This window comes from Phalangium opilio, unplaced genomic scaffold, assembly GCF_054372755.1.
Source record: "Phalangium opilio isolate 3A_F unplaced genomic scaffold, DU_Popi_V2 ptg000045l_1, whole genome shotgun sequence".
Taxonomy (NCBI): domain Eukaryota; kingdom Metazoa; phylum Arthropoda; class Arachnida; order Opiliones; family Phalangiidae; genus Phalangium; species Phalangium opilio.
The window spans coordinates 1,401,115-1,428,989 of NW_028324168.1; the positions used below are offsets into that span (position 1 = coordinate 1,401,115).

At 33.3% G+C, this 27,875-nt stretch overlaps 2 protein-coding genes and 1 long non-coding RNA gene across 4 annotated transcripts; 1 reads left to right on the plus strand and 2 right to left on the minus strand.

The window, feature by feature from the left end:
* Positions 1-5,506: 5,506 nt before the first annotated feature.
* Positions 5,507-25,654, plus strand: LOC149676633 (G protein-coupled receptor 161B-like). 2 transcript variants are annotated; one of them, XM_089837688.1, is made up of 5 exons: positions 5,507-5,923; positions 15,450-16,210; positions 18,870-19,052; positions 20,092-20,220; positions 23,893-25,654. In XM_089837688.1, the coding sequence occupies exons 2-5, from the start codon at positions 15,924-15,926 to the stop codon at positions 24,875-24,877; spliced, it is 1,584 nt and encodes a 527-aa protein (XP_089693814.1). In that variant the 5' UTR covers positions 5,507-5,923; positions 15,450-15,923; the 3' UTR covers positions 24,878-25,654. The 2 variants fall into 2 exon arrangements, with proteins under 2 accessions (XP_089693814.1, XP_089693815.1); XM_089837689.1 differs by lacking the exon at positions 5,507-5,923 and adding an exon at positions 11,466-11,775.
* On the minus strand, positions 10,391-11,199 carry LOC149676634 (uncharacterized). Its single transcript, XR_016366501.1, has 2 exons — positions 11,101-11,199; positions 10,391-10,936 (listed from the first exon to the last, which is right to left on the minus strand). It is a non-coding gene; the product is annotated as an uncharacterized LOC149676634 (long non-coding RNA).
* On the minus strand, positions 25,643-27,084 carry LOC149676635 (GTPase Era, mitochondrial). The gene has a single exon (XM_089837692.1). It carries the CDS (start codon positions 26,903-26,905, stop codon positions 25,691-25,693), a length of 1,215 nt encoding a protein of 404 aa, XP_089693818.1. The 5' UTR covers positions 26,906-27,084; the 3' UTR covers positions 25,643-25,690.
* Between the last annotated feature and the right edge of the window lie 791 nt (positions 27,085-27,875).

Here is a 27,875-nt window from a genome sequence, read left to right on the forward strand (position 1 = left end):
CTACGGAGACACCAACGGCTGTTTCCCATCAACATCGGTTCAGTTCAGTTGGATAAATATATTTTGAAGCCTTATACAGTTTTCCCGCGTTTTTTAAATTTCGCCAAGTCTTAAAACATTTCTGACGGAGATTTAACGTTGGGCCTTGGCCTCAAAAATCAATACTTTCTGAGACTGAGTAGATCTGAAGTTTTAGGATTAAAATTTTACCTAACATGAAAAATCCATTCTATTGACATAAAAATAACCTTGCTAAAAACTCCAGGCAGACTGAAAAGGGGATTAAATTTTCCCAGTTTGAAAAATACGCGAGATATTTCTTAAAATAATATATAGATAAAGAAACCTTAATCTAAGGTTTTTCCTAAGGCAACCTTTTCTTTCCTCTTAACCAAATAACGATTATAAAAGGTGGCCTTCTTTTCCATAAAGTGACACTCCAGATTCTCAGGACTTCCATGGGGTAAGCTAGGTTAGGGTAGTAAGGGTACCCACTTTTCTACTATCAACAAAGCGAGTATACCCAAAAATACACACATACACACAAGAGGTCCTTCCTTGGCCCGGTTTTTTTCATAGATTATTGGTTCAGTCCACTTTTCTTCTAAATTGAAACACTGGTAAATTTAGTGGTAACCCACTTTGGGGGCAAAAAAAAAGTGTGATATCAAATTTTGAGGTTGAAGATTGAAGGTTTTTACCAAAAGATCCTCTGTCAAAAATGACCCACAATCATCAAATTCACAGCCTCACAGGAGAAAATATTTTGATATAATTTTGGCCTATTTCTACATTAGATATAGAGTGACTAGGTACGGTTTTAAAACACATTGAATTAGTTGTTTTCACCGTCGACGATCCACAATCATTAAACTCACTCGACAAAAATTTTGATCTAATTTTGGCCTATATTTACATTAGGCTTAATATAGAGTGTAGTAATTAAGGTAGGGTTTTAGAACACATTGAATTAGTGGTTTTCACCGTAGACGATCCACAATCATCGAACTCACACGACAAACATTTTGATCTATTTTTGGCCTATTTTTGAAATGTCAACTAAATTAGGTCTAATGTAGATCAAGGTAGGATTTTAATTATCAACGGATTAGTAACCGGAATTATTGGTTAAATCAACTCGCTGTCTCTCATCCTAAGTCGTAATTTAATTAAGGCAAAAGAGTGTGGGATGGTATGACGAATTTGGTGGAGGATTTGGTTTAGCCTTTTTGGAGATATAGTGGGATTAAATCTAAATAAGCTTCAGCCAGGTAGGTGGGTGGGAGATCTTTACGGGGGAACTCGTGCTCGGCTGACCACACACACTTTGTTATCTACTAAAATTAGATCCAGCAGAGATCGCACGAGACTCGGACTCACGTGCACGTCCATAATCACGTGTAATAATCTAGTGTTACCAAGAACCGTCGTCTTTGGCTATATTGATATACATATCACATATCATTCAGGATTTAATATAATGAACCCCTATGATTTGTCCTACCATTTTGGGCAGACAAAAGCTAGGCCTAGTTGTCAATTTGTTAATCGAATATTGCTGTGTTATAAACAAGTCAACTCTCAATTTGAAAAGTTTGTTTTAAAACATATAACTTTACCAGATTTTTCCATGACCTGTAACAACGCTGATTAAGTACTACTGTTAGATATAACGGAAGAAGAAATGATTTGAAATCCTGTTTAATATCTTTCAAAACGTTTTTAGAAACTTCAAAAGATAAAACAAATACTAAATCATAGAAAAATCTTGAAGTAGAGAAGGATGGAGTTGTAATCTAAATACCTATAATGTTGCTGTCTGTATACCCCCATCTATAAAACGGCAACGAAGTCATCCCAGCATGCTCAGCGTTTAGGTAGGGTAGGAAACGTCATGGATCCCCCTTGTGTCTTAAGCAAAAATGAAGCTAGTTCTGATATAAATAAAATGGCGCTACGAGGCCTACCGAAGGAGAGGGGCATTCGCAATGTACACTGGGAGACTCATTGCTACACATCGCCCATCATCACTACCGCTCCATCTTACTTCTCTTCTCCATGGAAAAAAATAGTAAAAAATAAAGCTATCCACTCTAAAATTGGGACATCGGACAATTGTTATTTTTTTTATAAACTATAAAGCGACACTTTCTAATCTGATCTATATAAATATAGTATAAATATAGTAAACAAAAGTCATAAAACTGTGGCATTTTTGCCTTCTTTCGCGATTAGGTCCAATCGACTTACGGGGAAAAGTGGGTTACCTCAAAAGTGGCGCGGTCAAATAAAGATGTCCATTACATACATATCCGGCCTGGAAGAATTGATTCTCCTTTGATTCCTTATTTACTTCCGAAAAAAATAAAAAGGGTGGTAGCCTTGATATAATTGCGGGACAATACATCACAAATAGGCTAAATTAGGTCAAATATAATTGTTACTTCCGAATACGTCATCAAAACCGGGTCAAATTAGATAGATTAACCCTAATAACATTCGATTAATTAATTCCCTACGTACGATAAAATTTGCAGGGTTGATACAAATATACCAGATTCAAATTCCCTGAATGTTTAATGTGATTTTTCCCTAATAAATTTTTTAGACCAAAAAAAGGGGGGCGGGGTAGATTTTTAAGACTATTATTTGTTAAAAACAAATTAAGTCAACTATTAAATTGGAAATTATGTTTTTAAAACACATTTATCTCAACGTGCAACTATAGTTTAAATTTTCGTAAACACAAAAAATTTACCCAATAAAATAAAAATTCCCTGTTTTTATCCAAAAAAGAATTAAGATGGAGCTTTAATGATGATGGGCAGGTAATATGAGGGAATGAAAATCTCCCAGTATACCTTGCGCACCTCCCTACACTTCGCTAGGCGATTGTTAAGCGCTGCCACTAAGCCCCATTGTATTCGTATTAGAACTAGCTTCTTTTTTTAGACACAGGGGTCATCGTACGACCCTACCAAAACGCTGAGAATGCTGGGAGGACTTCGTTCCCCTTTCGTCGAAAATGTTGGTACAAACTTGAACGTTTTAGGAATATTAGTACGACTCCATCCCTCTCTCTCCTTCAAGAAAAAATTCCTAAAATTCCATGACCTTATTTAACCTTGACTTCAAAAACTTCAAATCTAATCTAACCTGTATTAACCCTGATTTTCCTAATTATAAAATTGTAAAACAGCTTAACAGAAGTTCGATTGAACTAAAAGAAAAAAAAAATAAAGTCAAAAGTTCGAGGAAGAATGTTAATTCTCACTTAACCACGATGTTAAACTTACTAAACTGTCTTATTATATAATCAAAATTATAGCTTAAGGGATTTAATTACCTGTCAAATGTTTTCCACGCAAAACAATATGTTGTTTTCTGAAGTTCGAACTCGGAAATTTTCCATTACATTAAATAATTCTGGTTAAAATTATGTAACGGGTATTTCCCCGATTCTGACGACTATCGTCGAAAAGGAAACCGTGCAATTAAATTTTTTACAACTTCGAACATAGCCTCAAGGTGTCTATGAAAGGTAAGGAGAAAGCATGGACTTTGTAAATCCCAAAGAGGACAGGTAAAAAATATATATTATTTTGTCGCGACCAAGGTTATAGGGATCAGAGAGTGCAAATAGGGGAAGCCTTTGGTGTGACGTCACCCTTGTCCATAGAACTGAAGTGGTACCAAACATGGCCGCCCTCTACTAAAGCTAAGCCCGTGACGTTTTACCTAGCCATGCACTGACGTCACAACTAAGATAGCTCTATACATTTTTTTTTTACTTCCCTACCCATATACAGGGTGTTTCTAATAAGGGGTATGTTCTTTGGGTGATTTTGAATCGAAATTGTAATTTTTATGAATAGGGACTTGGCAGTATTACGTAACTTTCCACTAGTCCTAAAAAAATACCAGGAGGAGGGGCTTACCTCGGTTTGGCGACCGTATTGGAAGTTGTCAGCTTAGGCCATACAGATTGGACTACACCAATATTGACGTCACATCCCCGTAGCTCCTCCCTTCTCAGTACAACTCCACACTAAGATCCGCTAAAAATCCGCTTCCTGATATTGCATACCGTTCCATTATCATACATTTTGATTGATTTCTCTTCCAGTTTTCTAGTCCCTAACAAGTTTTAAGATCCATGGTAGAATGAAATATTAATCTTGAAGTTAATTCATTATCTCTAGTACAGTTTTAAGTTGAAATAAACTAATGTTCTTAAACGTAGGTAATTTAAGATAATGATATCGATTCGTGAAATGAAAATAAAAAGAAAAACACTAATAATTTTGTCTTCCATGCACTTTCCAAGGATGCGCATTTCGGATGAAACCGGAAAAAGAATCGGTAGGATTTAATTATTAACTTTATTATAGTAACCACCCGCGGCGGACAAATACACTATACGGGACGGTTAAATTCGCACGTAAACTCCACGTGCTCAATGTCAAGTAACCTCTTGTTTTAAATATAATGACATATTTGACATTTACAAGGTCATTCATTACCTACGCTATAACTAAAATTAACAAATTTGAAAATGCCACTGACTTTCAATGGTTTAAACCGGAATTAATTCAAAGCGTATTAAATTAATATTTTGTATTTTAAAGGGATAATAAACTTGTTTGAATTCCAGGAAAAAATCATTTTGGATTTATGTCGGAAATACCAGGAATGTTCCTGAGGGCATGTTAGAAGATTTTTAGCGGGAAAAATTCACCTGGTTTCTCTGTTATCCATTTCCCGCGTTATGTTTTCCTCATATCTTCTGGTTTCATAAAGCCAAACGAAAACAAGGCAGTATTTCCAGACCGCCGACGTTTTAACCCCCCCCCCCCAGAAATCAATAAATAACATGAGTATAATCATAAGTTTATAAGATACGCTCGTCATAAGTTTGTCACTGGTTACAAACTGGAGGGAGCTTGTGAAGTTAATGAGGTAGGTCATAGATTCGAGGTAAAGCGACGCCTGGTGCATAAGGCGCTGTTAAAGGCTTAGTACAGACTAAATAGGAAGATGGAAGCCCTGCAAAATTAACCACCGAGTGTAGGACTTCAATTCTCGCTTGTCGTTCTCGAACCAGCTCGAGCTGTAAGTCTCTCTCTAGCATTACGAAGTATAGGTCGTGTTATACTTATGGAAGAAACATATCTTATAAACTTATGATATAACATTCCCAATTGTCCGAATACAAATTTTCCCTACTAAAATCAAATTCCCAGACAATGTTTTTCCCATTTTTTAAAGCCCCTGATGTTTCCAGGTTTTTCCCAGATCTTCCATTAATACAAAATAATCATTAAGAAAAATCAAACGTTTCCACTAAGCTTCAGTTACCATCCTAGGCCCTAAGGGTCTTCTAAGACTAAGTCTCTCGCACTCTCTCATCACCAAAAATTTCCCCCCATGGCAATAGTCTAACGTCACATGACGTCACAATAATGGCTACCATCAGAGGTACCGTGGTATTTTCCATCCCCAATCCATGGGCTGACTAGTGGGGTACTCTCCACTCTCAAGTCCATTCAACTTTACACGGACAAAGAGGTAATGAAGAAACGTTAGGAGAAGGTGAATTGGAAGGCAGTTGTACGATCCCGTTGAGGCCTTTGTACACATTGGCTCTGTCGATTCGAACGTGAAAAGTAGACTGGTTGATTTTCTCTCTGCCTCAAAAATGCCAGACGCTGGTGAATTCGGCTTCAAATCAAACCGGGATTTCAACCTGGTAACATCGTTGGCTTCCGCTCTCTGAGTCTGACACTACCTCTGTCGGAAGTACTTATTTTAAGCCTTGGTTAAGCAATTAAAAATAGACAATAAGACAATTTACGCGCCTGACAGAAGAAAAACTAAGACATTCAGTGACAATTTCGAGAGACTTAAACTAACTAACTCGAGGGTAAGTTTATCTTCTTTTAAATTAATTTTAAATATAATAAGGTTCTTTAAAATTAATTAAATTAGTAACAATAATAATAGACAATAACAATTTTAAAACGTAATGTTTTTGTTAAAAATAAAAGAAGGTACATAAAAACTGCCCCTTTTGCCAAGCACGTAATGTGGTACAAACCATTATTCTTTAAAGGGAATGGTTTAGCAATAGCAACCAAACACAGGGTTGCCAGGTAACGCGATTCCCGGTATAATAAAGTACAGACAATATAATGGATTTGATCTTGATTGATTCTCCTGTTCGAATGAATAATAATGCATTTATAATAGTAGAAAGAAAAATAGCGTCATAGACATAAAAAATAAGGCACTTTTCATTTGGTTAAGTTTAATTTTTCACAAGAATACCGAGTATTAAAACGAGTTAAGCCTAATTTGAAAATTGAAAGATTTTAAAACCACAATCGCGGGTAATTTTTCTCGCGCCAAAATGGTAGGATCTTGCTGACCTGGAGCTCAGAGCCTTTTCTTGTTATTTCTTTGTAATATTTTTCAATGACAGAAATTCTGTCAACAAACAGCGTAGTAAATCGATTTTGTAAGGTATATAGAATACACTGGGTTAAGGTCACCATGCTCTGAACCTTCTTTAACCTTTTTTCAATTCATTTTAAATTTTGAAAAGCGTAAAAAAAAAAATACGAATAAAAACTTTCTTTTTGGACAACTTCTCTTGAACTTGAGTTCACGTACCCAATAAGATTGAAATTGAATGGAAATTTTTTTAACAAAATAACAGATATTGTGTAATTTGTTTATGTATCTTTTTTTTACGTCCAAAGAAATAAGCTGTACCAATTCGAGGTCGATAGTTGTATTACATTAAAATGTTCTAGTGGTTACCCACTACAAGTTTGATTATTTTTAATATATATATATATATATATAGAGCTATGTCGGCTGAAGGGGGGAAACGTCATAGTTTGGGCCTGCCAATAAACGGAGTCGGTTTTCACCCTCCCTCCGTGCGGGCCGCTGAAGAACTCTATGCTAAATTTCCCGCACAATATGGTGCCTAGGCGGGGACTGGCGAAACCACGCCTCAAAAGCCCTCCTTTCCCCCCGAATTGAAATAGCTCTATATATGCATATTTTATCTGCAGTATGAAACTACTATATTACAGCAAGAAGCGATAATTAGTCTACTAGGGAGAAGGTATAAATTCGCCAAATTTCTAGCTTTATCTCCAGTCCAAACGTAGGTCCGGAGATAATCCCCGCCTCTAAATTATAACCAGCATCTTATCGGTTCTTGAAAACTCCGGTCAGCGCGACGCGAATGACGAAAACTACGTATTTTCCGATTGAGGAGAGGCGAAATAGCCCGGGCTCCTTTTACGTCCCCCCTTGTATTTTGAAAGGGGGACTGGGATTATGGCGCGCAAATACTTAGGCATTTTATACCTTCTCCCTATTAAACTAGACATCGCTTCTTGATTACAGTAGAATAATTCTACCGCATTTAGAATTAAATAGTGGTCTTTTCGAATCGCTGCAGGATAGTGTGCAGACAAGTGTTGCCAGCCATTTGTGAGTGCAATTTAACCGATATCTACAACATTCAGCTCCAAACCGGCATGCATTAAGTGCTCTCACAAATTACTGGCAAGCCTGAAGCTAGGTTGAAGTTAAGAAACCGGGGGGGGGAAAGGGGGTAGAAATTTCTCTAGCCCTTTTAGTACACACTAATATCATCCCATTATTCCATTTAATATCCAAACCTACTGTATTAAGTACATGTAGATACCCTAATTCCAATGGGAATTTCATTTGATATCAATTCAAACCGTTAAAGGTATACTTTAATTCAAAGAGTGTATAAAATAATGAATATCATCAATTGGAACCATGTTTCTATCTACAATATTAAAGAAGATACGAGATGAAATTAAGTTTCCGTAATGGCGCGAAATTGACACTACGCGTTAGGCTTTTCCGCCAAACACTACTTCCATTGGACGCCTAGCACCACCTGACGTGTTCGTTTGTCCAATAGGGGTACTCCCAGTGAGTGCTTGGCGGGAGGGATAGCCTAACACGTAGTGCCATCCATTACTCTTATAACTTAATTGCACTCGTATCTCCTTTAATATTGTAGATAGAAACATGGTTCCAATTAATATACTCATTATTTTATACGCTCTTTCAATTAAAAAAGAAAAAAATCCTAGCGCAAAGTATCCCTTTAAATGAAACATAATTGCCGAAACGCATCACGTTGCGTGACTTCAGTCAATTTTTTAAAAAAGTTCTAACCATTAGAAATATCCATATCCTAATCTGAATATCAAATATATATTACGAACCTTCTCTCCTTTGAAATTTGAAACCTTAAAAGCAAGAGAGAGAGAGAGAGAGAGAGAAAGAGAAAGAGGGAGTTGGTATATTTAATGATCCCTTAATTACAAAAGTATAAAAGCAAAAGAAATTCATAAGGATATTTCAAACGACTTTCATTGTTGTTTTCGTTAAAAGAAACCACGTGCTATATATCGTATTTGCAACGTGAATTATGAGCGGCGACATCGGTACTAGCATGGATATATATTATGGATTCCCAACTAAACCAAAAACAAAAAAAAACTGGCCACGAAATACGCTTTAAACTCGCGGATGTGAGACCGTTGAGACGGCTGTAAACTGAGGGGGGGGAATAGCTAGCTCACGTGGGGAAAGGAACTATCTCCGGAGAATTCTGCGAGGTGGGTTTGAAATTTAACCCATGCGCAGAGAGAGAATACGAACTTCTCCCTTACTCACAAGGTTGGGGGGGGGGGTTCTCTGCTGAACGGGTGCCAAAACTAAGCACTTGTGGAAAGTAAGAGATGGGAATCCATAATACATTCGTATTTATACATATCCACGGTGCTAGGGTGTTATTGAATATTCTTAAGTTACATCAGAAAATTCCTAAGACGGTGCCACATTTTTGTTCCGATGTGTTTGCGTGTGTGGAGCCCTCTTATTTACTAAAGAGGAAAATACAAGGGATTTAGTTATTTTAGAGGAAATCTTGATTTTTATAATTTATTTGAAAATGATGATTTTGATTTTTGTCGTTTTCAAGGTCATTTTAAAGACGTTAATGTTAAAATTTTGGTTAATATTGTATTCATTCATTCATTCATTAATGGTAAAAATGAAAATTTAGACGCCCAGACGTCTATATTTATATATATATTTAGAACAAAAGTGTTTTTACTTTCAAGGTTTTTAATTTACGGACCAAAGTAAATTTAAATTTTAGTCGGTGAGGTTTAGCCTAAATACGATTAAATATATATATATATAATGATATTAATTAAAATTAATTACGGAGGATTAAGATTGCCTAACTACCTGAGAATCCATTGTTTGTTGACACCAAAAAAAAATTTGCTCCATATTTGGAACAATAGGATTTGTGTAAGAAAAGAGAAAAATACCTATTCACGATTTCCTGTTTTTAATTACGATTACTAAGCAATTTTAAAACTAATTAATATTAATTATTCTATAACTAGAGAAACTTAAAAGCTTTTTTTCTTTACCTTTATAGTATCGAGTTTAAAGATAAATTACTTTTAAAGTCAAGGTTACGGTTTCGATTCTTTGATTCGTGAAATTTATATTTGACATATATAGTTATTGATTAAAAAATTTTATACAATAAAAAAATTTAAAAAATAAAGAAAAAGAAAAATTCCCCCCAAAGTTCCAAGGACTCTATTGTCGTGGAACCAAAATTATATTAAATTCAAATAAATTTTATGGGAATTTTAAATTATTATGTACAATATTATTAAAAATAAATAAAAAAAATCGCAATTGTTTTTCGTAATATTCATATTTTGAAATTTAATTTAAAATTAGGCCAAAAATATAATTCTAAAATAACAACATTTGGATATAATTTCACCCACTATTCTTAATCATCCTTGCTTGCTTTTAAAACCTTTATTACACCTCCATACTAAGCCCTCTTTTATTTCATTTCCATATACAAGGTGTATCTGATAAGGGGCCATTGTTTTCTAGTTAAGATTCAAGTGTTAATTAAATTTAATGGGTCATCCGTAAAATACTCCTCCAAATAACTCGAAAAAGGTGTCCCTTAGGGCAAACAAAATGGAGATAGAAGTTACATTTTCAACTCAAAATCGTGCACACAAATAACATCCCCACTTAATTTATGCCAGACTTATCAGAAACACCCTGTATATCCTTTATTATAAAACTGATAAATTAAGTTCGTCGCATTTTTTTTAAATGGTCACGTGACAATATTACAAATAACTAATTAACAAATACCATAATTTAATAACAAAAAAATCCCCAAAATTATATTTAATCTAAATTAAAATTAGGCCCCAAAATTTAATTTCCGGTCAAAAAAATAATTAGGCTATGTATCGTCGTTAATCACAAGACACTTAAGCTTAAGCCTAACCATATAATTATAGTTGTCGGTTCTTTAGATACTATTAAAGTTCATAGACTAGACACCGAGTCAAAATTATTTATAATTCCCATTTTTTTTCTGAATGGAATATAACAACTGTAGCCTTGTGATTATGTTTAACATGACGTCAGTGTTCACAAAATAACGTACACAAAGGCCATGAGATATTAAAGAACGTGTATAAAAAGTAACTCTACGTTACATTAATAATTGAGGAAATATTTAGATAAAATATTTTTTTTTTTTTTTTTTTTTGATAAGGAAATCTTTCCTGTATTGAGTTGATATATTGTTAAATTAGAACGAATTTATGTTAAATGTTGATTTTAATGTAAATATTTTTAAAATTAAACTACATCATAAATTTCAAGGCGGAAGTAAATTAAAGTTCCTCCAATCTCGCAATTAATTAAGGTGTCTGCTCAAATATTAGTTTAACTTTGGCCCAATTTTGTTTATTGGTATTTTGTAATTGACATTAAGGGAATCAATTCGAGTTACTCATGAATATGTAGCCTAGAGACAAAATTGTGAAAGTTTAAAATATTAATTAATGAAATAAATCAGTTTAAAGTGCAAAACATTAATTAAATAAATTACCAATTACTTTACACTTTAAACTAATTTATTTCATTAATATTTTACACTAATAAGAATTAAATACTTAAATACGTACATACCATCGTAAATAAGAAGAGGTCGAATACTTCCTAATAATAATAATACCTAGGGAAGTATTAGACCCCTCCGAAACTATTATACAGTTACTTTAAACCAAAGATTTCAAATTAAAGTGTTCTTGAACTCTACGAAATACCCTTATTGTAATCAGTTTACTTAAAAAAAATATAAAATGAATTAGGGTTTTTACTGAGCTATTTTTAAAATCTATATTATTTGTAAATATGTATGTAGAAATATACCGACCATATCTAGTTAAAATCCACTTTTTAATATACGCTAATGGCAGCTAGTTACCCCGACTAATATAATATTAAATACAGAAGTTAACCGTACCGCCAATAGACCATTTCCGTGATGATCAATTCGAGATATGATTTGACGAAAAAGAAGAACTTTCTAGCTTTAAATATACAACGCATTTGGCCCTCTTGAAAGTCCAAAATAAGTTCTAAAATTTATCTTTGAGAACTTCAAAACGTTCTTTTTATCTAAGTATGATACTCATAATGCCAAGAATTTTACAAAGATAAAATAACCACGCTGTATATATATTTAAAGACATTAGAAGCAACAACAAAAAAAAACCCATGTGTTTACTACCATTAAATTATTCACTATATTGCAATCGCTTGTTTACGTTTTCTCGTGGGATACTTGTTACTCATTATTACGTATGCATTTTTTTCCCTAATTACTATTTGTATTTGCGTTTCTGGGCGTTTTTGTCTGTAGCCAATCTGAAAGGGGGAGTTATTTAAATTAATTAAAACCTAAGTAATATTGTTTAAATATTAAAAATAAATAAATAAATAAAATTAGTCTCGTGTTAAGTTTTGAAGTTTCTAAGCAATTCACGCGCGATTATGAAACCACGTGACTTTTTTTTTAAATAAACTTTAAGCACGTGCAATAAAGGTAATAATTCCTAAATGTCACATGACTTCTTCGCGGTTTTTTTATAAATAAACTTCAAACACGTGCAGTAAAGGTAATAATTTCTAAATATCACATGACTTCTTCGCGGTTTTTTATAAATAAACTTCAAACACGTGCAGTAAAGGTAATAATTTCTAAATATCACGTGACCTTTTCCCGGTTTTTTAAAAAAAACTTCAAACACGTGCAGTAAAGGTAATAATTTCTAAATGTCATGTGACTTTTCGCGGTTTTTCTTAAATAAACTTCAAACACGCGCAATAAAGGTAATAATTCCTAAATGTCACATGACTTCTTCGCGGTTTTTTTTATAAATAAACTTCAAACACGTGCAATAAAGGTAATAATTTCTAAACGTCTTAAATAAAAAATACAATAAATTCATTAACAATATTTATAATCAAAATAATAAATAAAATGTACTGATCTAAACTTGCAAAACAGACAATTTATAAATAGCCCATTATCATCAATATTTAATCACTTCCTTGCGTTTAAATTTAACATTTAAACCGCTAAAAAAACCACAAAGCTAAGGACTTTACAGTATTGTCTTAGTTTTTATCGCAATTTCGAATTTCCGACCAAACCAAAAATAAAAGAAAATTCTATAAGAAGCTACCACATAAAAGGAAACCCTCGGTGAACATATTTCTAAAAACCATCATAGCAACGCGTGTTCATGGGTACGTGACCTGGACTCAGGATGTTCTTATCTTTCACCTGAAAGAAATACTCGTCTTCGAGTTTAAATCCATAAGATCCAGCCTTTAACAACGCAATCATCTTAGCATGAAATTTAAGATTTTCAAAAAAAGGCGGTGGTGCACTTTGCGAGAAACCATGCGAGAAAATTCGGTAAAACGTTTTTCGTTACCAAAAGTTTAAGCTACCTGATTTTTTTATAATTTAAGTAAATTTTTTTCCTCTCTCTGACGTAACGGGTTACTTAATAATGACGATCACGTGATAGAGTTTAATAAATGTGATATTTAATTAAAAATGCTGCGGTGCAATTTATGGAGATTTAATTGGTGATTGGAATTTCTTTTATTAGAATATTGGACCCATTAATTCTTTATATTAAATCACGTGAAATTTCTTTATAAATATAATTAAGTTTAATTGAGATTAATTTAAATTAATTCCTTATCATAATGATATACATGAAATTTAAAGTAAAATCTTTTTAGCCTTAATTACCTTTGAACATTCTTAGACTACCTAAGGTTTGCCATAAAAAAGACGTAATTAAATTAATTACTTATCTTAATGATATAAATAAAATTTTAAGAACATTTTTAGCTTAGCATTCTTGCCACCACAAAAAAACCCAAGTAAACTTCAAATTTGCAGATAAATAATCAGTTACTAAGAAGTTTTTGCAGCAATTCCACACTTGCAAAAGCTCAACATAATTGGCGCAACAACGTTTAAATCATTTATGGTTAAACATAATTTTCACAACTTTATTAAACGCCAATTAAAAATAAATAGCCTGTGTTCTAAACCTAATTTACCTTGTTAGATGGTTCCATAGCGTTCTAATTCGATTATCCTCACTTTCAAATTAAAGAAGAAAAAAAAACATTCTTCCTAATAGGAAAAAAATGTGTTCGAACCAAAAGCAGGAAAACTATATTTTTTTTCTTTCACACTCAAAAAGTAATTTATAAATATTGAATGAATTTTAACGAAAGAAGAAAAAATTTCTTACACCATCATAGTGGCAGGAAAAAAATAGGCGCAATGGTTTATATACGGAAATTAAATAATAAAAAAAAATTGTTAAGGAAAAAAATTATTTATATATATAGTAGCATATATATAAAAAACCGTTTCACACACTTTGGTCTAAAATAAAACCATAGAAATTTAATGGTTTGACTTTAGAGAGACTGCATATTACTATTTAAAGGCCGACTTCCATCGAAAAGAGTTCTAGCGAACTGAAAACCGACCATCGTGTCTAACAATGGAGTAGAGACCGTGCCGATTTTCGAATCCCCGCTGGGGTAAAAGATGGAAGGGTTCTAGCTAACTGAAAGCCGTGCAATGTGGTTCTAACGAACTGAAGATACGCAATAGAGAATTTCCTTCAGGGGAAAGCAAAACTTCGAGAGGAAATAAATTTAAAAGGATTTCTGTTGTTCATCCTCAGTTCGCTAGAACCACATTGCACGGCTTACAGTTAGCGAGAACCCTTCGGGGCTTCGAAAATCGGCACGGTCGCTTCATTGTTTATCTCGATGCTCGGTTTTCAGTTCGCTAGAACCCTTTTCGCTGGAAGTCGGCCTTTAAATTCTCACAAGCATCGCCGCGTGACAATTCACGTGTAAGAAATGCAATTTGGCCTATACTCATCACGTGTTTACGCGTTACTAACCATAATAATGATTTTGGTCACGTGAAAGACAATACAACTTAAATATTGTTATTATGGTTTTATGTTGTGTGAGTGAATGGAAAATTCTCATAAATATACATAGTTAAAAGAGTATTTGTAAAAATTACAGGCAAATTAATGCATCTTTTAGACCAAAAAAGTGCAATTATTCTAGTCTGAAGTATCCCTTTACTGATAAAAATCTCAGCCTGAAGTATCCCTTTAATGATAAAAATCTCTTTATAAAAATCTTATGCGAATATTCTTAATGATTTAGTTTGTGACTTAGTTCTAAGGTATTGTTTCGGGTCTTAGAGCAGATAATCAACAAAGAGAGGAGTCCAACCCAGCATTGTACCGGGTCCTTTAGTTTCCGTACATGCCACATTACACGCTAAGATTAACATAATAATAATAACCATCAATTTTTTTTTCCACCAAAAAATTTTTGTAACTGGGAAAACCCCCAATAACATAATACGTAACAAGAAGTTCAAAACAAAACATAAAAACGATTTAACATTTCAGACTTAAGGATTTACACTCCAATGAGCAGTGTTTTTAAGTAACGCGATGCATCTTGTCAACTACGTACATTATTTATTACAAGATTTAAAGGGATAGTCTCACACGATAAATTTTGTGACGATGATGAAGTCTCGAGACCTCATTAACGTCCTTAATTACGGACCGATTTTGACCAAAATTGTCTTAAATTGTAGCTTATAACTCCCTTAAAATAAGCCAATTTTGGTCTAATTAGTTTCAATTTGTAGCTGCGTACAAAAATCAAACGAATATTTACATCACGAAACATTTGTAAATGATTAAAACTCCCATAATATAAAACCGATTTTATGGACCGAAATTGACTTAAATTATAGCTTAAAACGCTCCTCATATTTAGACCGAAAAATCTGAAAAATTACCACGAATTTAATCAATTTAATTACCCATAACATAACTCTTAAAAACAAAAACATGAAAAAAGTAATAAAAATGTCATTTTGAATATTCTTTCAGATACAATCTTATCACAGAATTCCCAACCAACAAAATGAAGAAACTGAACGACTGGGAAATTCCTAAAATCTATAATCTTCAGTAAAAAAAAAGAAAAAAGAACTTTGAAAACCCTGAACCAAAACATAAGAGGCTGACTGGGAAAACTTCACCAGTAATTTCATCGGAGGGAAAGAACACAGCGCCGCGGGTAAAACAAAATCTACTTAGTCTCCTTCTAAAGGAAGCCTTGTTGCAAAAAGGTAGCGCCGCGATTCAGAACTTCACTAGAGACCGTCGAGAGCGGTCGCGTAATCGGGATCTCTTATAGTTATGACAAATGTCATTCAGATAATTAAAGCTTTAACTAATTTATTTAATTAGTCCTGTTTAACTTGAGATGTTGGTTGTGAAATACGAATCGCCTTTCTTCAAAGTTTATCAATTCGATACTGGTTAATTATTTGTTTTTTATTTAATTATATTTAACTTATAATGAATAATATGGGTTTATTTACTACAACACCACCAACACCCAGTGACGGTGTTAAAATTGAACATAACGCGCAATATGAACGGTGTATAAACGGTACTTGTCATCACGGTTTCTTGATAAACACTAGTGGTGCTGGTGAACACGACGAAACGAGAGTGTTTAACTTAATAGACGTTAACGCGTTTTACACGTTTTTGTTCGCGGCTGTTTTCGTGGCTTCCGTTCTCGGTAATGGATTGGTGGGATTGGTGCTGTATCGCAAGAGGACATTGTCTCCAAGTAGCAGGTAATTGTCTTTTCTTTATAACTTAACTGTCACTCACACATTTTTTTTAAGTTCAAAATTCACTGACCAATTTTAATACCATGAACTCCCCCATAACCGCGGTTCAGTTGCCAGTAATTTGTTATTAGTCTAGAGCATCTGTAGGTTTTAGAACTGAATCGAACCGAACTACAAGCTTATTTTCAGTCTTTTGTAGATAGCGGTTGAATCACGCACTCACAAATGATTGGCAACACTTTATTGCACATTATCAATACAATAAATTACCAAAATAATACGAAATTCAATGACTTTTAAAAAATTGCAATTTAAAAATTCCCTGATACTCATTTTCCATGATTTTCATAGACTGTCGCAAGTTTCGCAACTTAGCATAAAAATTCTGAAACAATTTTGTTAGCATTTCTTCATCCCACTCAAAATTTCTTTGAATTTGATACCATCGTAAATTTGAAACCGCTTCATTTTTAAGGACTTCATTAAACTTAAATTCTTTTGGTATAAAGTGGATCCAATCAGAGAGTCCCATAACGAGGGGATTATTAAATCCTGATTGAAAACTATAGGCAAAACATAAAGAGGCCCCATTAATTTAAATACTTATATAACTAATTAATGTTTTAACACAAATTTTTTTTAATTCTTATAACGAATCATTCGTATATTTCGCGAGAAGTTGGACATTTTTTTTGTCACGAGCTACCTGAACCCCCAATACACGAGGGGTTATTCACTACTCATTGTACAAGTGCTAAAATCCAATGCGTGAATTGCCCCTTACACGAGCTACCTGAACCCCCAATACACGAGGGGCTATTCACTACTAACTCAAAGTAATAAGTATACACATTGTACAAGGGCTTAAATCCAAATGGGAGTGAATGGCCCCTTGCAAATACTTTAACATGATTAATTTATTAATCCAGTTTACATCTCTCCAAGGGGATTTTATAAAACTCATTTAGTATGTCACATTCTTTCAAGTTATATTATATTAGTGAAGTGATTAGCCATCGGCAAACTACAAAGCTAAAAGAACCTCACGAAACTAGTTCTAATCGAGAGTTATATACAAGGTGTTTCCCAAAAATTGGAGGGTATAATTATAGGACCGAAATACAGTGAGTGGGATGGTATTTTTTATGGATGACCCCTTAATTAGAATTACCTTTCAGTTTCTTACTTCCATTTAATTAAGGGATCATCCATAAAACACTATTGTTTATAACTTAATTAAGGTGTCCCTTATTGGGGTCAAAAGGTCATAGAAGTTATAATGCATTTTCGACGAGTCAAAATTGATCTCCCACAGAACCATACATCCCACTACACTTCGGTCCCATAATTACACCCTGTATAGAGAGGTTAAATCAACGTACACTTTGTAAAAGATTGAACCATTAAACCTCAAGCAAAATAAAAAAAATACCTTAATAATATAAAACCTACACTTTCTCAAACAAAAACGAAAAAAATATATAATAATTTGACATCATTAAGTATAGCTAGCTAGCTAGGCAATAGAGCGAGTCGAATTTGCCCTAAAGTTAATTGTGTAATTTCTTAAGTTTTATAAAATTCTGTTATACTTGAATTTATGTTTGTAACGACCAATGAGTTTTAAGTCTATGACGATTTATTATTATTTATACATCCGCCGTAACTTTTCTCTATTATGCAAATTAAGCCTGAACCAGTCAATTCGACCACGCAAATTATTCGATTCGTTTCGGTTTTCATATTAAATCGAGGAATGGCACACAAGGTTAACTTTCCATAGAATATAACGCTATTAAAAGGCAGGGTTCTGCCTTGTTTAAAATACTTTGAAATAATTATGTCTAAAAACAATGACTAATTCAAAATTTTGGAGGCCAAAACTTAACGTTATCCAAGAAAGAAAACAAAACTTAACGTTATCCAAGAAAGAAAACAAAATTCACCGTTAAGCACCATGCACCACCATTCCTTCACGAACACTGGCAAACATAACCCAAAAACATAAATTATTAAATTGCCAATAATTTGTCAGATCATCTGAGGTTTAGAACAGATATTTTCAGTCTGTTTTAGATAGAGGTTGAATTACGCATTCACAAATGACTTTCTGGCAACACTTACCCCACACACTATCTATAGGAATCCTAAATAATTAATAAGTTCAATTAAATAAAAACCACCCTAATTACTTCGTAATATATAATTAGTTACAGGACATAAGTTTATATAAGATACGTTCCATAAGTATGACACTCACTACCTATTCCATTTTCGTAATGATAGAGACTTGCAGCTCGAGCTAGTTCTAGTAGAACGAAAAGCGAGAATAGTCCTACACTCTGTGGTTAATTTTGCAGGACTTCCATCTAGTCCTATTTAGTCTGTACTAAGCCTTTGACAGCGCCCCAGTCACCAGGCGTCGCTTTACCTCGAATCTGTGACCTATGTCACTTCATGACAAGCTCCAGTTTGTAACCAGTGACAAACTTATGGTGAACATATCTTATGAGTTATGAATTTGGGCTAACTAAAGTTTATAGAAAACGTGGTTTTGAACCAAATTTAGCTGGTTAACGCCGGGAAAATTCTTTCTTAAGCTTAATATATTTATCTTTCACCCATTAATTATATAATTAACGGTTTAATTTGTATTTTGAAGGTTGGTCTTCAGTCTGTGTGGCTCCAATTTTCTACTGTCTTGTTTCGTTCTACCATTCACCTTGGCTTCCTCGGTCGTACTGGAATGGAAATTTGGTTTCGCCTGGTGCAGACTATCAGCGTTTTTAATTCAATTGGTTGTCAGCGCCAGTAACTTGACATTGGCGGCCATCGCAGTTGACAGGTAAAGGTCAAAAATTTAACAATTCCGTTTTCGCTGGTTAGGGGGAAAGGGATACCCCTATGAGACTTAAGTATTTATTAATCCAAGTTCACTACCCACAGAGGTCACTTTCTTTCATATTATTTTCAATTAGATTTTATCTAAAAAATTTATTAGATACTATAAAGAAAAGGTAATTAATTAATTGAGTAATAGCACCTGCCTGCCTTTGACTATATTAAATTCTATGGGTAATTAACACGTACTGCCACTACCCTTACTAGATATTATAAAGAAAGGTAATTGAGTAATAGCACCTGCCTGCCTTTGACTGTATTAAAACCTATGGGTAATTAACACGGACTGCCACTACCCTACCAATAAAATACAAAAATAATGTAAGGTCTCGAGAATTTTTTTCATTATTATGTAAAATTCACGCAGCTAAATTTCTGTCCACGTGACTTGTACCTCACTAAAGATCATCATGAGCTCGTGCTGTGACGTAAACTCACCTAAAACCCCTCCAATTATATAGAATTAATTATTCTAAATCTAAATTTGAACTAACTACACTACACTAACTGTTGCTTAGAAATTTATTGTTCCGAATTGAATTAAAAAAAGTTAGAAAAAATTTATTTGTACTTGTTCCAAAAAACAGGCCCGCTCAGCCTCAAACTAAACTCGAAATAGCAACAAGTTGGTGTATATATATTTATAAATAAAGACTTAACCCTTTGAAACCCTAGTTTAAATTCTACAAAACAGAAACCAGCTACAGGGTTTAAAAATCTTTCGTCGCTCAGTTAGTTTCTCAAGGCTACGTTGTTGTTACGAATAATTTTTTCAGGGTTAATAAATAAATATTACCGCAACTCCCAAATTGTCTAAAATTTATTCATAAATGTCAATTGAAAACCTCTTATACGTCAATCAATCAATTGAAAAAATAATGCAGGCAGCGTTGTTGCCTTTTCTTCAATAACAATTCTCGAAATTCAATTTGAATATTAAATCTAATTTGTTTTTGTACCCCTTTTTTTTGTTTTTCCTATAGATACTTCGCTATTGTGAAACCAATGTCCTATTCGGTGACTGTCACAAGTTTAAAATCGTATCTGGTACTACTAATAATCTGGATGATTTCATTGGCTATAAACCTACCTCAATTATTTGGCTTTCCCGAGTAAGTTTAATTTTTAATTAATTACTAGAACCAAGAAGCGATATCTATTTTATTAGGGACTCAGGTATAAGATGCCTAAGTATTAAAAAGGGGGGGGGGGCGATACCGTGGGGTTACAGTATAGTCTGCTTAATTTAGGGTTAAAACGGAAAATAAGGACGGTGTATAGACAACTAAGTCCCGTTTGTTTACGTATTTGTTGTCAATAAACATAGCAGATACACCATCTTTAAGAAAACAAGGTGCTTAAACACCAGTCTCTATTTTACCTCCCGCCTTTTAAAAATAAGTCACGTGTCAATCGTTAGCCAATCAATTTATAATACTCAATATTGTTCAATATTTTTCTTTTTCAAGGGGAGAGAACCGAATTGTTTTTGGGGTGTAAATTTTTTCTTGGCAAAGTGTTTTAAAAACCTTCTTACACCCTATTTTTCTTAAGACAATATATATAGGGCAGATGGTACGACATTGAGCTAATTTCCCAAATTTTTTAAAAAACGTTGGCCCACCCTTACAATTTTGGGCTATATAGGTTTTCAGATAACCCTCAAAAATATGTTTTAATTTTTAAATAAGGATAGATAATCGGTAATTATGGAGATTGGAAAATCAATTAGTACGTTTTAATTATATTGCCATGAAATGGTGTTGTATTTTTTTTCTTTGTGAATAATTAGAAACTCAAAAATAATTTGGTAAAAATTTCAATTAGGTATTTTAATTAAAGCTAATGTTTTATAAAAAAATCGTAGGCGTATGTCCATGGAACAACTTAGGGAAAACTATTTTCAATATCATTTACGCGTAAAAAATTCCGGGTATTATTATCTTTACAAAATTCCTTGAAGAGATAATAGATAACTCAGTTAATTTGAACCTAATACGTATATCATAAGTTAATAAGATATGTTCACCATAAGCTTGTCATTGGTTACAAACTGGAGCTTGTCATGAAGTGAATCGGGTAAGTCATAGATTCGAGGTAAAGCGACGCCTGGTGAGGCGCTGTCAATGGGTTAATACAGACTAAATAGGAATATAGACTACAAAACCAGTCATAGTCAATTCTCGCTTGTCGTTCTCGAGCTGTAATTCTCTAGCATTAGTGTCATACTTATGGAAAATATCTTATAAACTTATGGTTATATATATATATATTAATTTTACTATAATACCAAACATACAAAAGATAATATTTTAATTCTTATCTACTGTAAGCTTGAATGAAAAATTATTTTCATATCGGGGATTCGGTGTACGTTTGTGGTATGCAAATTTAGTCTAGTATATTTCCTTTTTGGGGTTAAAAGCGTCGGTGCCTTTTTTAATAGCAGGAAATGCTTGAGTTGTTCTATTCAATGGAGCGTTGCTTAAAACACACTACACTTTCGGTTTTATCGTGTATATATATATATATATATACATATATGTATATATAAGTCGGCCTAGGGTACAAGTAGATGCACCAAAACTAAAATAGGTCAAACCAGTGTTAAAGTCACAAACACACACCACCACAACTAGACCTTTTAGTAACTTAGCAGCTATAAGATTTAAGAGATTGCATGGATAGTTTTACATCAATTAAACTAGAGGGGATAATCACTCTGGAATTCCTTGTACACCAAATACGGATTACGCGTAATCATTTTAGCACTGTCAAAGGCGGGGCTTTTAAATATTACTCGTAATCACTTTAGTACTGCGTGTACCCTGATTACACTGAGTGGTTGGCTCCTCGATTAAAATATACAGGGTATTTCTCATAAGTCTGGCATGAATTAAAGGGGATGTTCTTTGGGAAATCAATTTTGAGTCGAAAATGTAACTTCTATCTCCATTTTGATTACCCTAAGGCACACTGTTTTCGAGTTATGATTTTTCAGAGTGTTTAATTAAATTAAAAAATCATTGTCTTGAAATCAGTTTCTTAATTAAATTTAAGGGGTCATCCGTTAAATACTCGTTCTCGAGCTAGCTCTCAGTAAGTCTCTAGCATTACGAACGTGTATAGGTAGTGTCATACTTATTTATGGAAGGAACATATCACTTATAAACTTATGCTATAAACAACAGTTAGTATGACAGTGCAATACGTTAATTATAACATAATTTGCAAAGTTGACAAAGGGGGGACGAATGGATTTAAACTATCTCTACCCCATTACTGTTAAAACTATTTAAAATTATTTAAATCTAAAAATATACAAAAAAAAACACACCAAAAAACCGGTTTTTATTTGAATTTTCCTCCCATAAGAATATATATAAATAATATTAATAAATGGGAAACGGCACATTCCTGCCATCTACTATACTAGAATCAATACGAAATTTACATATAGTGCCAATTCTCCCCTATACTTTTTTTTGGTTTTTAAGCGTTTCTAATGCTAATTTTAAGGTTTAAAAAAATAAAACGGTAGTCAGGCGTGAAAACAGTAATGTCATTACACTATTTCACAACTTTTTATTCCCGTTATATTTATATAAGTATAAAATCCTCTACTTAAAATTATTAAAAGCTAAAAAACTATCGTATCTTATCAATAAAGTATCAACTTACACCACTCATCTTCAAATTTCTCCATTTCAATAGTTAATTAACTATAAAATGCGCAGTTTTTTTTATTTAATTCAATTTCAAATATAGATTATTTTTGACCCCATAAAAATAATATCACAATATTCCCATCCTAAATAATTCTAAGGTTTAAAGTTAGTAAAGAAAGAAGAAAAAAACATTTTAAATATAAACTTAGATTCTTAGATTAAAATTAAAAATGTTTATATAAATAAATAAATATCAAAACTGAACTAGTTCAAAAATGATTAGAAATATCATAAATTTGTCCTTAAATTCAAATAATTTATCATATACTGTTTGAAAAATTTGATAAATTAAGAATGAAATTTCGAAATTGAAATTAAGAATTTTTTTTTTTTGAGATTCAATTTTTCGGAAAAAAAAAATAAAAATAAAGAATTCCATAAAAGCAAAAGTGATAATAAAAGAGAGATTTCGTAAAAACTCTTCGAGTATGCCACTAGAGAGTGTCGTCTCTCTGAGGGAGGTATGGTTTACACGTACACCCACCTAGTAATTAGTTCGAGATACCAGTTGCTTCCGGTTTGCCCTACATTTTAACCGAAACCCAAAGCCTAGGGGTAGGGTTCAATAGAACCATTATAGTTGGGTCATTCATTCCCTTACCAACTTACTTTTACTAAACCCCCAAGAAAAAAAAAAGAATGTAATATTAAATTGGATTGGCTAAAGGAATTTCAATTGCCTCGTGCGATTGACACATGGCTCAGCGTGCGACAACAAAAAAAGAAAGCACGTGGAAAGACTTTTCCCGCGTTATTTTGCGCGTGGAGTTTCTTTTCCCGCCTTTATTAAATGAGACTTTTCCCGCGTGAAGTTTCTTTCCCGCCTTTATTAAATGAGACTTTTCCCGCGTTATTTTGCGCGTGGAGTTTTTTCTTTTCCCGCCTTTATTAAATAAAAATTTCGAAGCCCGTGAAATATAAGTATGTTCGATATTATGAGTTCTTGTTATATTGAATTCCGAAGCTTATAACGTGGGAAGTATATAATATAAATTTTTGTTGTGTTTCTATAAATAAAATTATAACGGAGTTTTTTTTCTTTCTTTTACCCTATAGGATTGTGTTTGAGACTTCAATTTCAACATGTCGAGTGCATTTAGAAACTCAACCCTACTACGCCTGGTTACTACTGGGATTGGATTTCTTAGTACCAGCCATAATCATGACAACATCCTACGGTTGCATCTTCAAAGTGGCCAGATCAAAATACAAGAAAATACATATTGGAACAGTCAGCGCTTCAGTTCGGACTCTAGAAGCCGCCAATACAAACTCTAATAGCGACAATAATAATAGCAGCACCCTATCAAAACGTAGCTACGTTCGAAAACCAAGTTGGCTTTCAATCGTACTACAATCTCCCGTGAAAGGTTTCGCCGTTATTTCCTGCATATTAGGAGTGTTCTACTTATGTTGGGTACCTCATATCGTTACTATTTTCCTAACATTTAACGACGTCATCGAAATAAATTCCATACACCGTCGAGTGACATTCTGCATAGCAACGTTAAGTTTACCGTGTTACCCATTAATATACGGTTTACTGAATCGTTCAATTCGTAAAGACCTTTTCACGTGGTTAAAAGCCAATAAATGCGGTAGTGGCGGAGGGTTACGAGGATTACCTACTACTACGACAATACCTAAAAAGACTTTCCCCAGAAATAGTTCCGGTACTTCAACGTGCAGCGCTACTTCTAATTCTTCTTCAGTTACCTTAGGATTGTTAGACTATACCCCGCCCTTTACGCAATGGGAAGCTAAATTAGACTTGAGTCACAGAAAAATGAGCGAAGATAGCGGACGGTTTAGTTTACCGGCTGATGATACTGATAGTTCAAGCTGTAAATCGGTTATTATTGAAAATAGTACGTGGGAATGTAATAAAGTAGCGCCACCTAGGGTTAATAGTATGGAGGTTTTAGAAGAGGAGGAAGATTTCAATGGACTACAAAGTATTCACGTTCAGGTTGAATTTAACGAAACTTATTATATTGGTCAAGATGAAGGTGTAGTTTTAGAATCAGAGAGTGAAATCTAAACCTAATGTTATAAAAATTACCGGTAATTAGTGGTTTTCTTACCGTTTTAATTAATTTATTGATAAGTTTTTACTCTACACCGTCAACACTTGGACAATTATAGTAGTTTTAATCCTATAGAAAACTTCCAACAATCCTAAATATTGTAATGACATTCCCATGTTATCTCCGCAGAAACCCATTTACAGTCTAAACGGGGAGCTGTCATTATTGTTCCTAAAAAATCTTCCTTCAAATAAAAAAAAAACCCCCAAAAAATGTTTTTTTAAGTTTTCACGTCGTTTTCTAGTCCCATGATATTTATTGATTGTTGCTGTCAACTTTAATCCAAATTAATTAATATTGCATTTAATATTAAATATAAACACAATTTAGTTAATTAATATAACAGTATTAATGAGGGTTATTTGTTAAAATGTGTGTTAATGTTTTTGTAAGAAGACCATAAACATGTTCAATGCAAAACTGTTTTTAAAATTTTTTTTTTTTTTTTTGAAGCTGATATCCTTATGTGAAAGTAGCCAATAGGGTCACAGTCACAGGCAACTAATTACGTAGACAAAGCAAACACACACGTGTTTGCGCTAAGAGGTGTTCTAGCTAATAGTCATGTTCAACGTACAACTTTTACGTACTTGCCAATTGTATATATATTGACATAAATTAATATAATTAAATATTCATGTTTGTATGAGTATGAATTGAATTCAAAACTTGAATCTCTCTTCGAGTAGATCATTGTGAAGAAATAAAAATCAATAGTATTTTAAATTAAACTCCATTTATTTAATAAATAATTCAAGGGCATTCGATCATTCTTTAAGAACAGTAACTTTCAGATAAATTTCACATCGAAAAGTATTAGCTAATTCTTGACGCGTAAGTTCAACTAATTTATGAATTCTTTCTCCTTTAATTCCTATGACTAAATTTGGTTTTGGGCATTTAATGGACATGACAACGCGTAATAAAGATGGCGGTTCAAATTCCCACATTTCAATATTAATTTGTTGAATATAGGGCAATTCTTTCGGTAGTTCATCTAAAAGGTGACCCCTAAGTGCCATAACAGCTATTTCTTGAGGACTTTGATCAGTTACAACGTTAGGGTGAAATAACCAAGGTCTGGGCTTAGCTAAACTCTTAAGGTATTCTAAAATATCATTTATACCGTCTCCGGTCAAAGCTGATACAAGAAAAACTTTAGAAAAACCCGAATAACTCAAGTTAGGTTTAGATGGTTTAACATTAGAGTTATTTTCATTATTATCATTTTTTGATAATTTTTCTTTAGTTTCTTTAAACATTTTGTCGAGAATTTCCGATTCACTCGATTTGTAGTTAGTTATTTCTTTAACTTCTCCAATAATATCATTACCGACAACTCCACCAGTTAAACTACGCACGACTAACAGCAGAGATTGTTTCGATCTGATGCAATCACATTTATTTAAAACCAAGAACGAACTTTTGTCCTTATTTTTAAGAAGTAAGTTTAGGAGATTACCATCCACTTTACTCCTATTCCATTTATTAGAAGCATCAATGATAACACCAATAACATCAGCGTTTTCGAGAGATTTGACTGGGTCTGTTATTAAAGAGGGTTCAAGTCTATGCCTCATGCCAATTTCAGGCGTTATCAAACCAGGAGTGTCAAGAAACACAATTTGGGTGTTATCCACCGTCAAAACCGCGTTCGTATTGTACCTTGTCGTGTGAACTTTCTTTGAAACTGAACACACACGCCAACCCATTAATTTGTTTGTTAAAGTTGATTTTCCAGCATTAGGGGCACCGATTATAGCGACTCTAAGTAAATGGGGATTCTGAGGTTGCACAATTGGTTTTAGAGTTTTCTGAGTTTGATATTCGTCTACAGTTTTAGGTATCGTTGGCGATATTTTTAAACTATCGTCCTCTAAACACGTGCCTAACTTTCTAACATGCCTTATTAAAGACCAAGGCTTAGTATCGAAACTTCGACCGATAACGGTATAGCCAACTTTTTCTAATAGTAACATCATAATTTTAATCTAATATCATACCTTGTAGTATAATTCGTTAAATCCCTGGTTTAGTCGTACTTTCCGACGCGAAATTAGCTTTAAACGTAATTAAGTTTAACCAAACATAACGGCAAAATTCTAAACTCAGTTTCATTTCACGATCGCGGCCATTTTTGATCACTTACTAACCTCCTCCTGGCGGAGAAGGAAAGAGATGAATATGGAAAGGAAAATTCAAATGGCGGAAAAATTTCGCAAACTTTCTTACAGGTTATTAGTATAAAATTTTTTGTTTCAATTGTTTATGAAAAAAAGACAAACTTAGGCCTGATATCGTTAATGGTGTAATGAGATATGCTTTGTTAATGAGTGGTCCCATTTATAACATTTTTGACACAAGGGGCACTGAAATGTCTTTTCATCTGAATGAGATTTCAAATGATTTTGAAGATGCGACGACTTTTTTAACCCTTTTCCACAATCATAGCAAAAAAACGTTTGAGGTCCATGAACCGTTTTAATGTGATAATTCAACTTCCATTTTGTGTCAAAATGGTCGCTCCCACAAACATGGCAGATGCAGATAGGCATTTTTTAAGCCAACTGTAATTTTAAAATCCCAATATCGTAAATTTGGACAAAGCCCGCTCAACTTAACATTTTAATTATAGAACGCAATATTAATCTAATAAAACCACTTAAAATTTTTAAAATAACAATGAGCTTACCTGGATTTTGAAGATAAGACTAAACATCAGTGTGGATGCGCGGAATAAAACTGTGTAGCGGACGAAATTCAAAACTACCAAAGTTGCGCTTTGACCTCACGACCCTTAAAAAATAATTTTAAAGCAAAATTCTAACGTCAGAATCCACGTGGAAAAAGTTTTGTATTAGACCGTTTTCTATTGGCTTTTTGCATGGAGTAAATTTCTTGGAGTGATAATTTAAGTTAAAATAATAACAAGTTGGGAAAACCAAAATATTA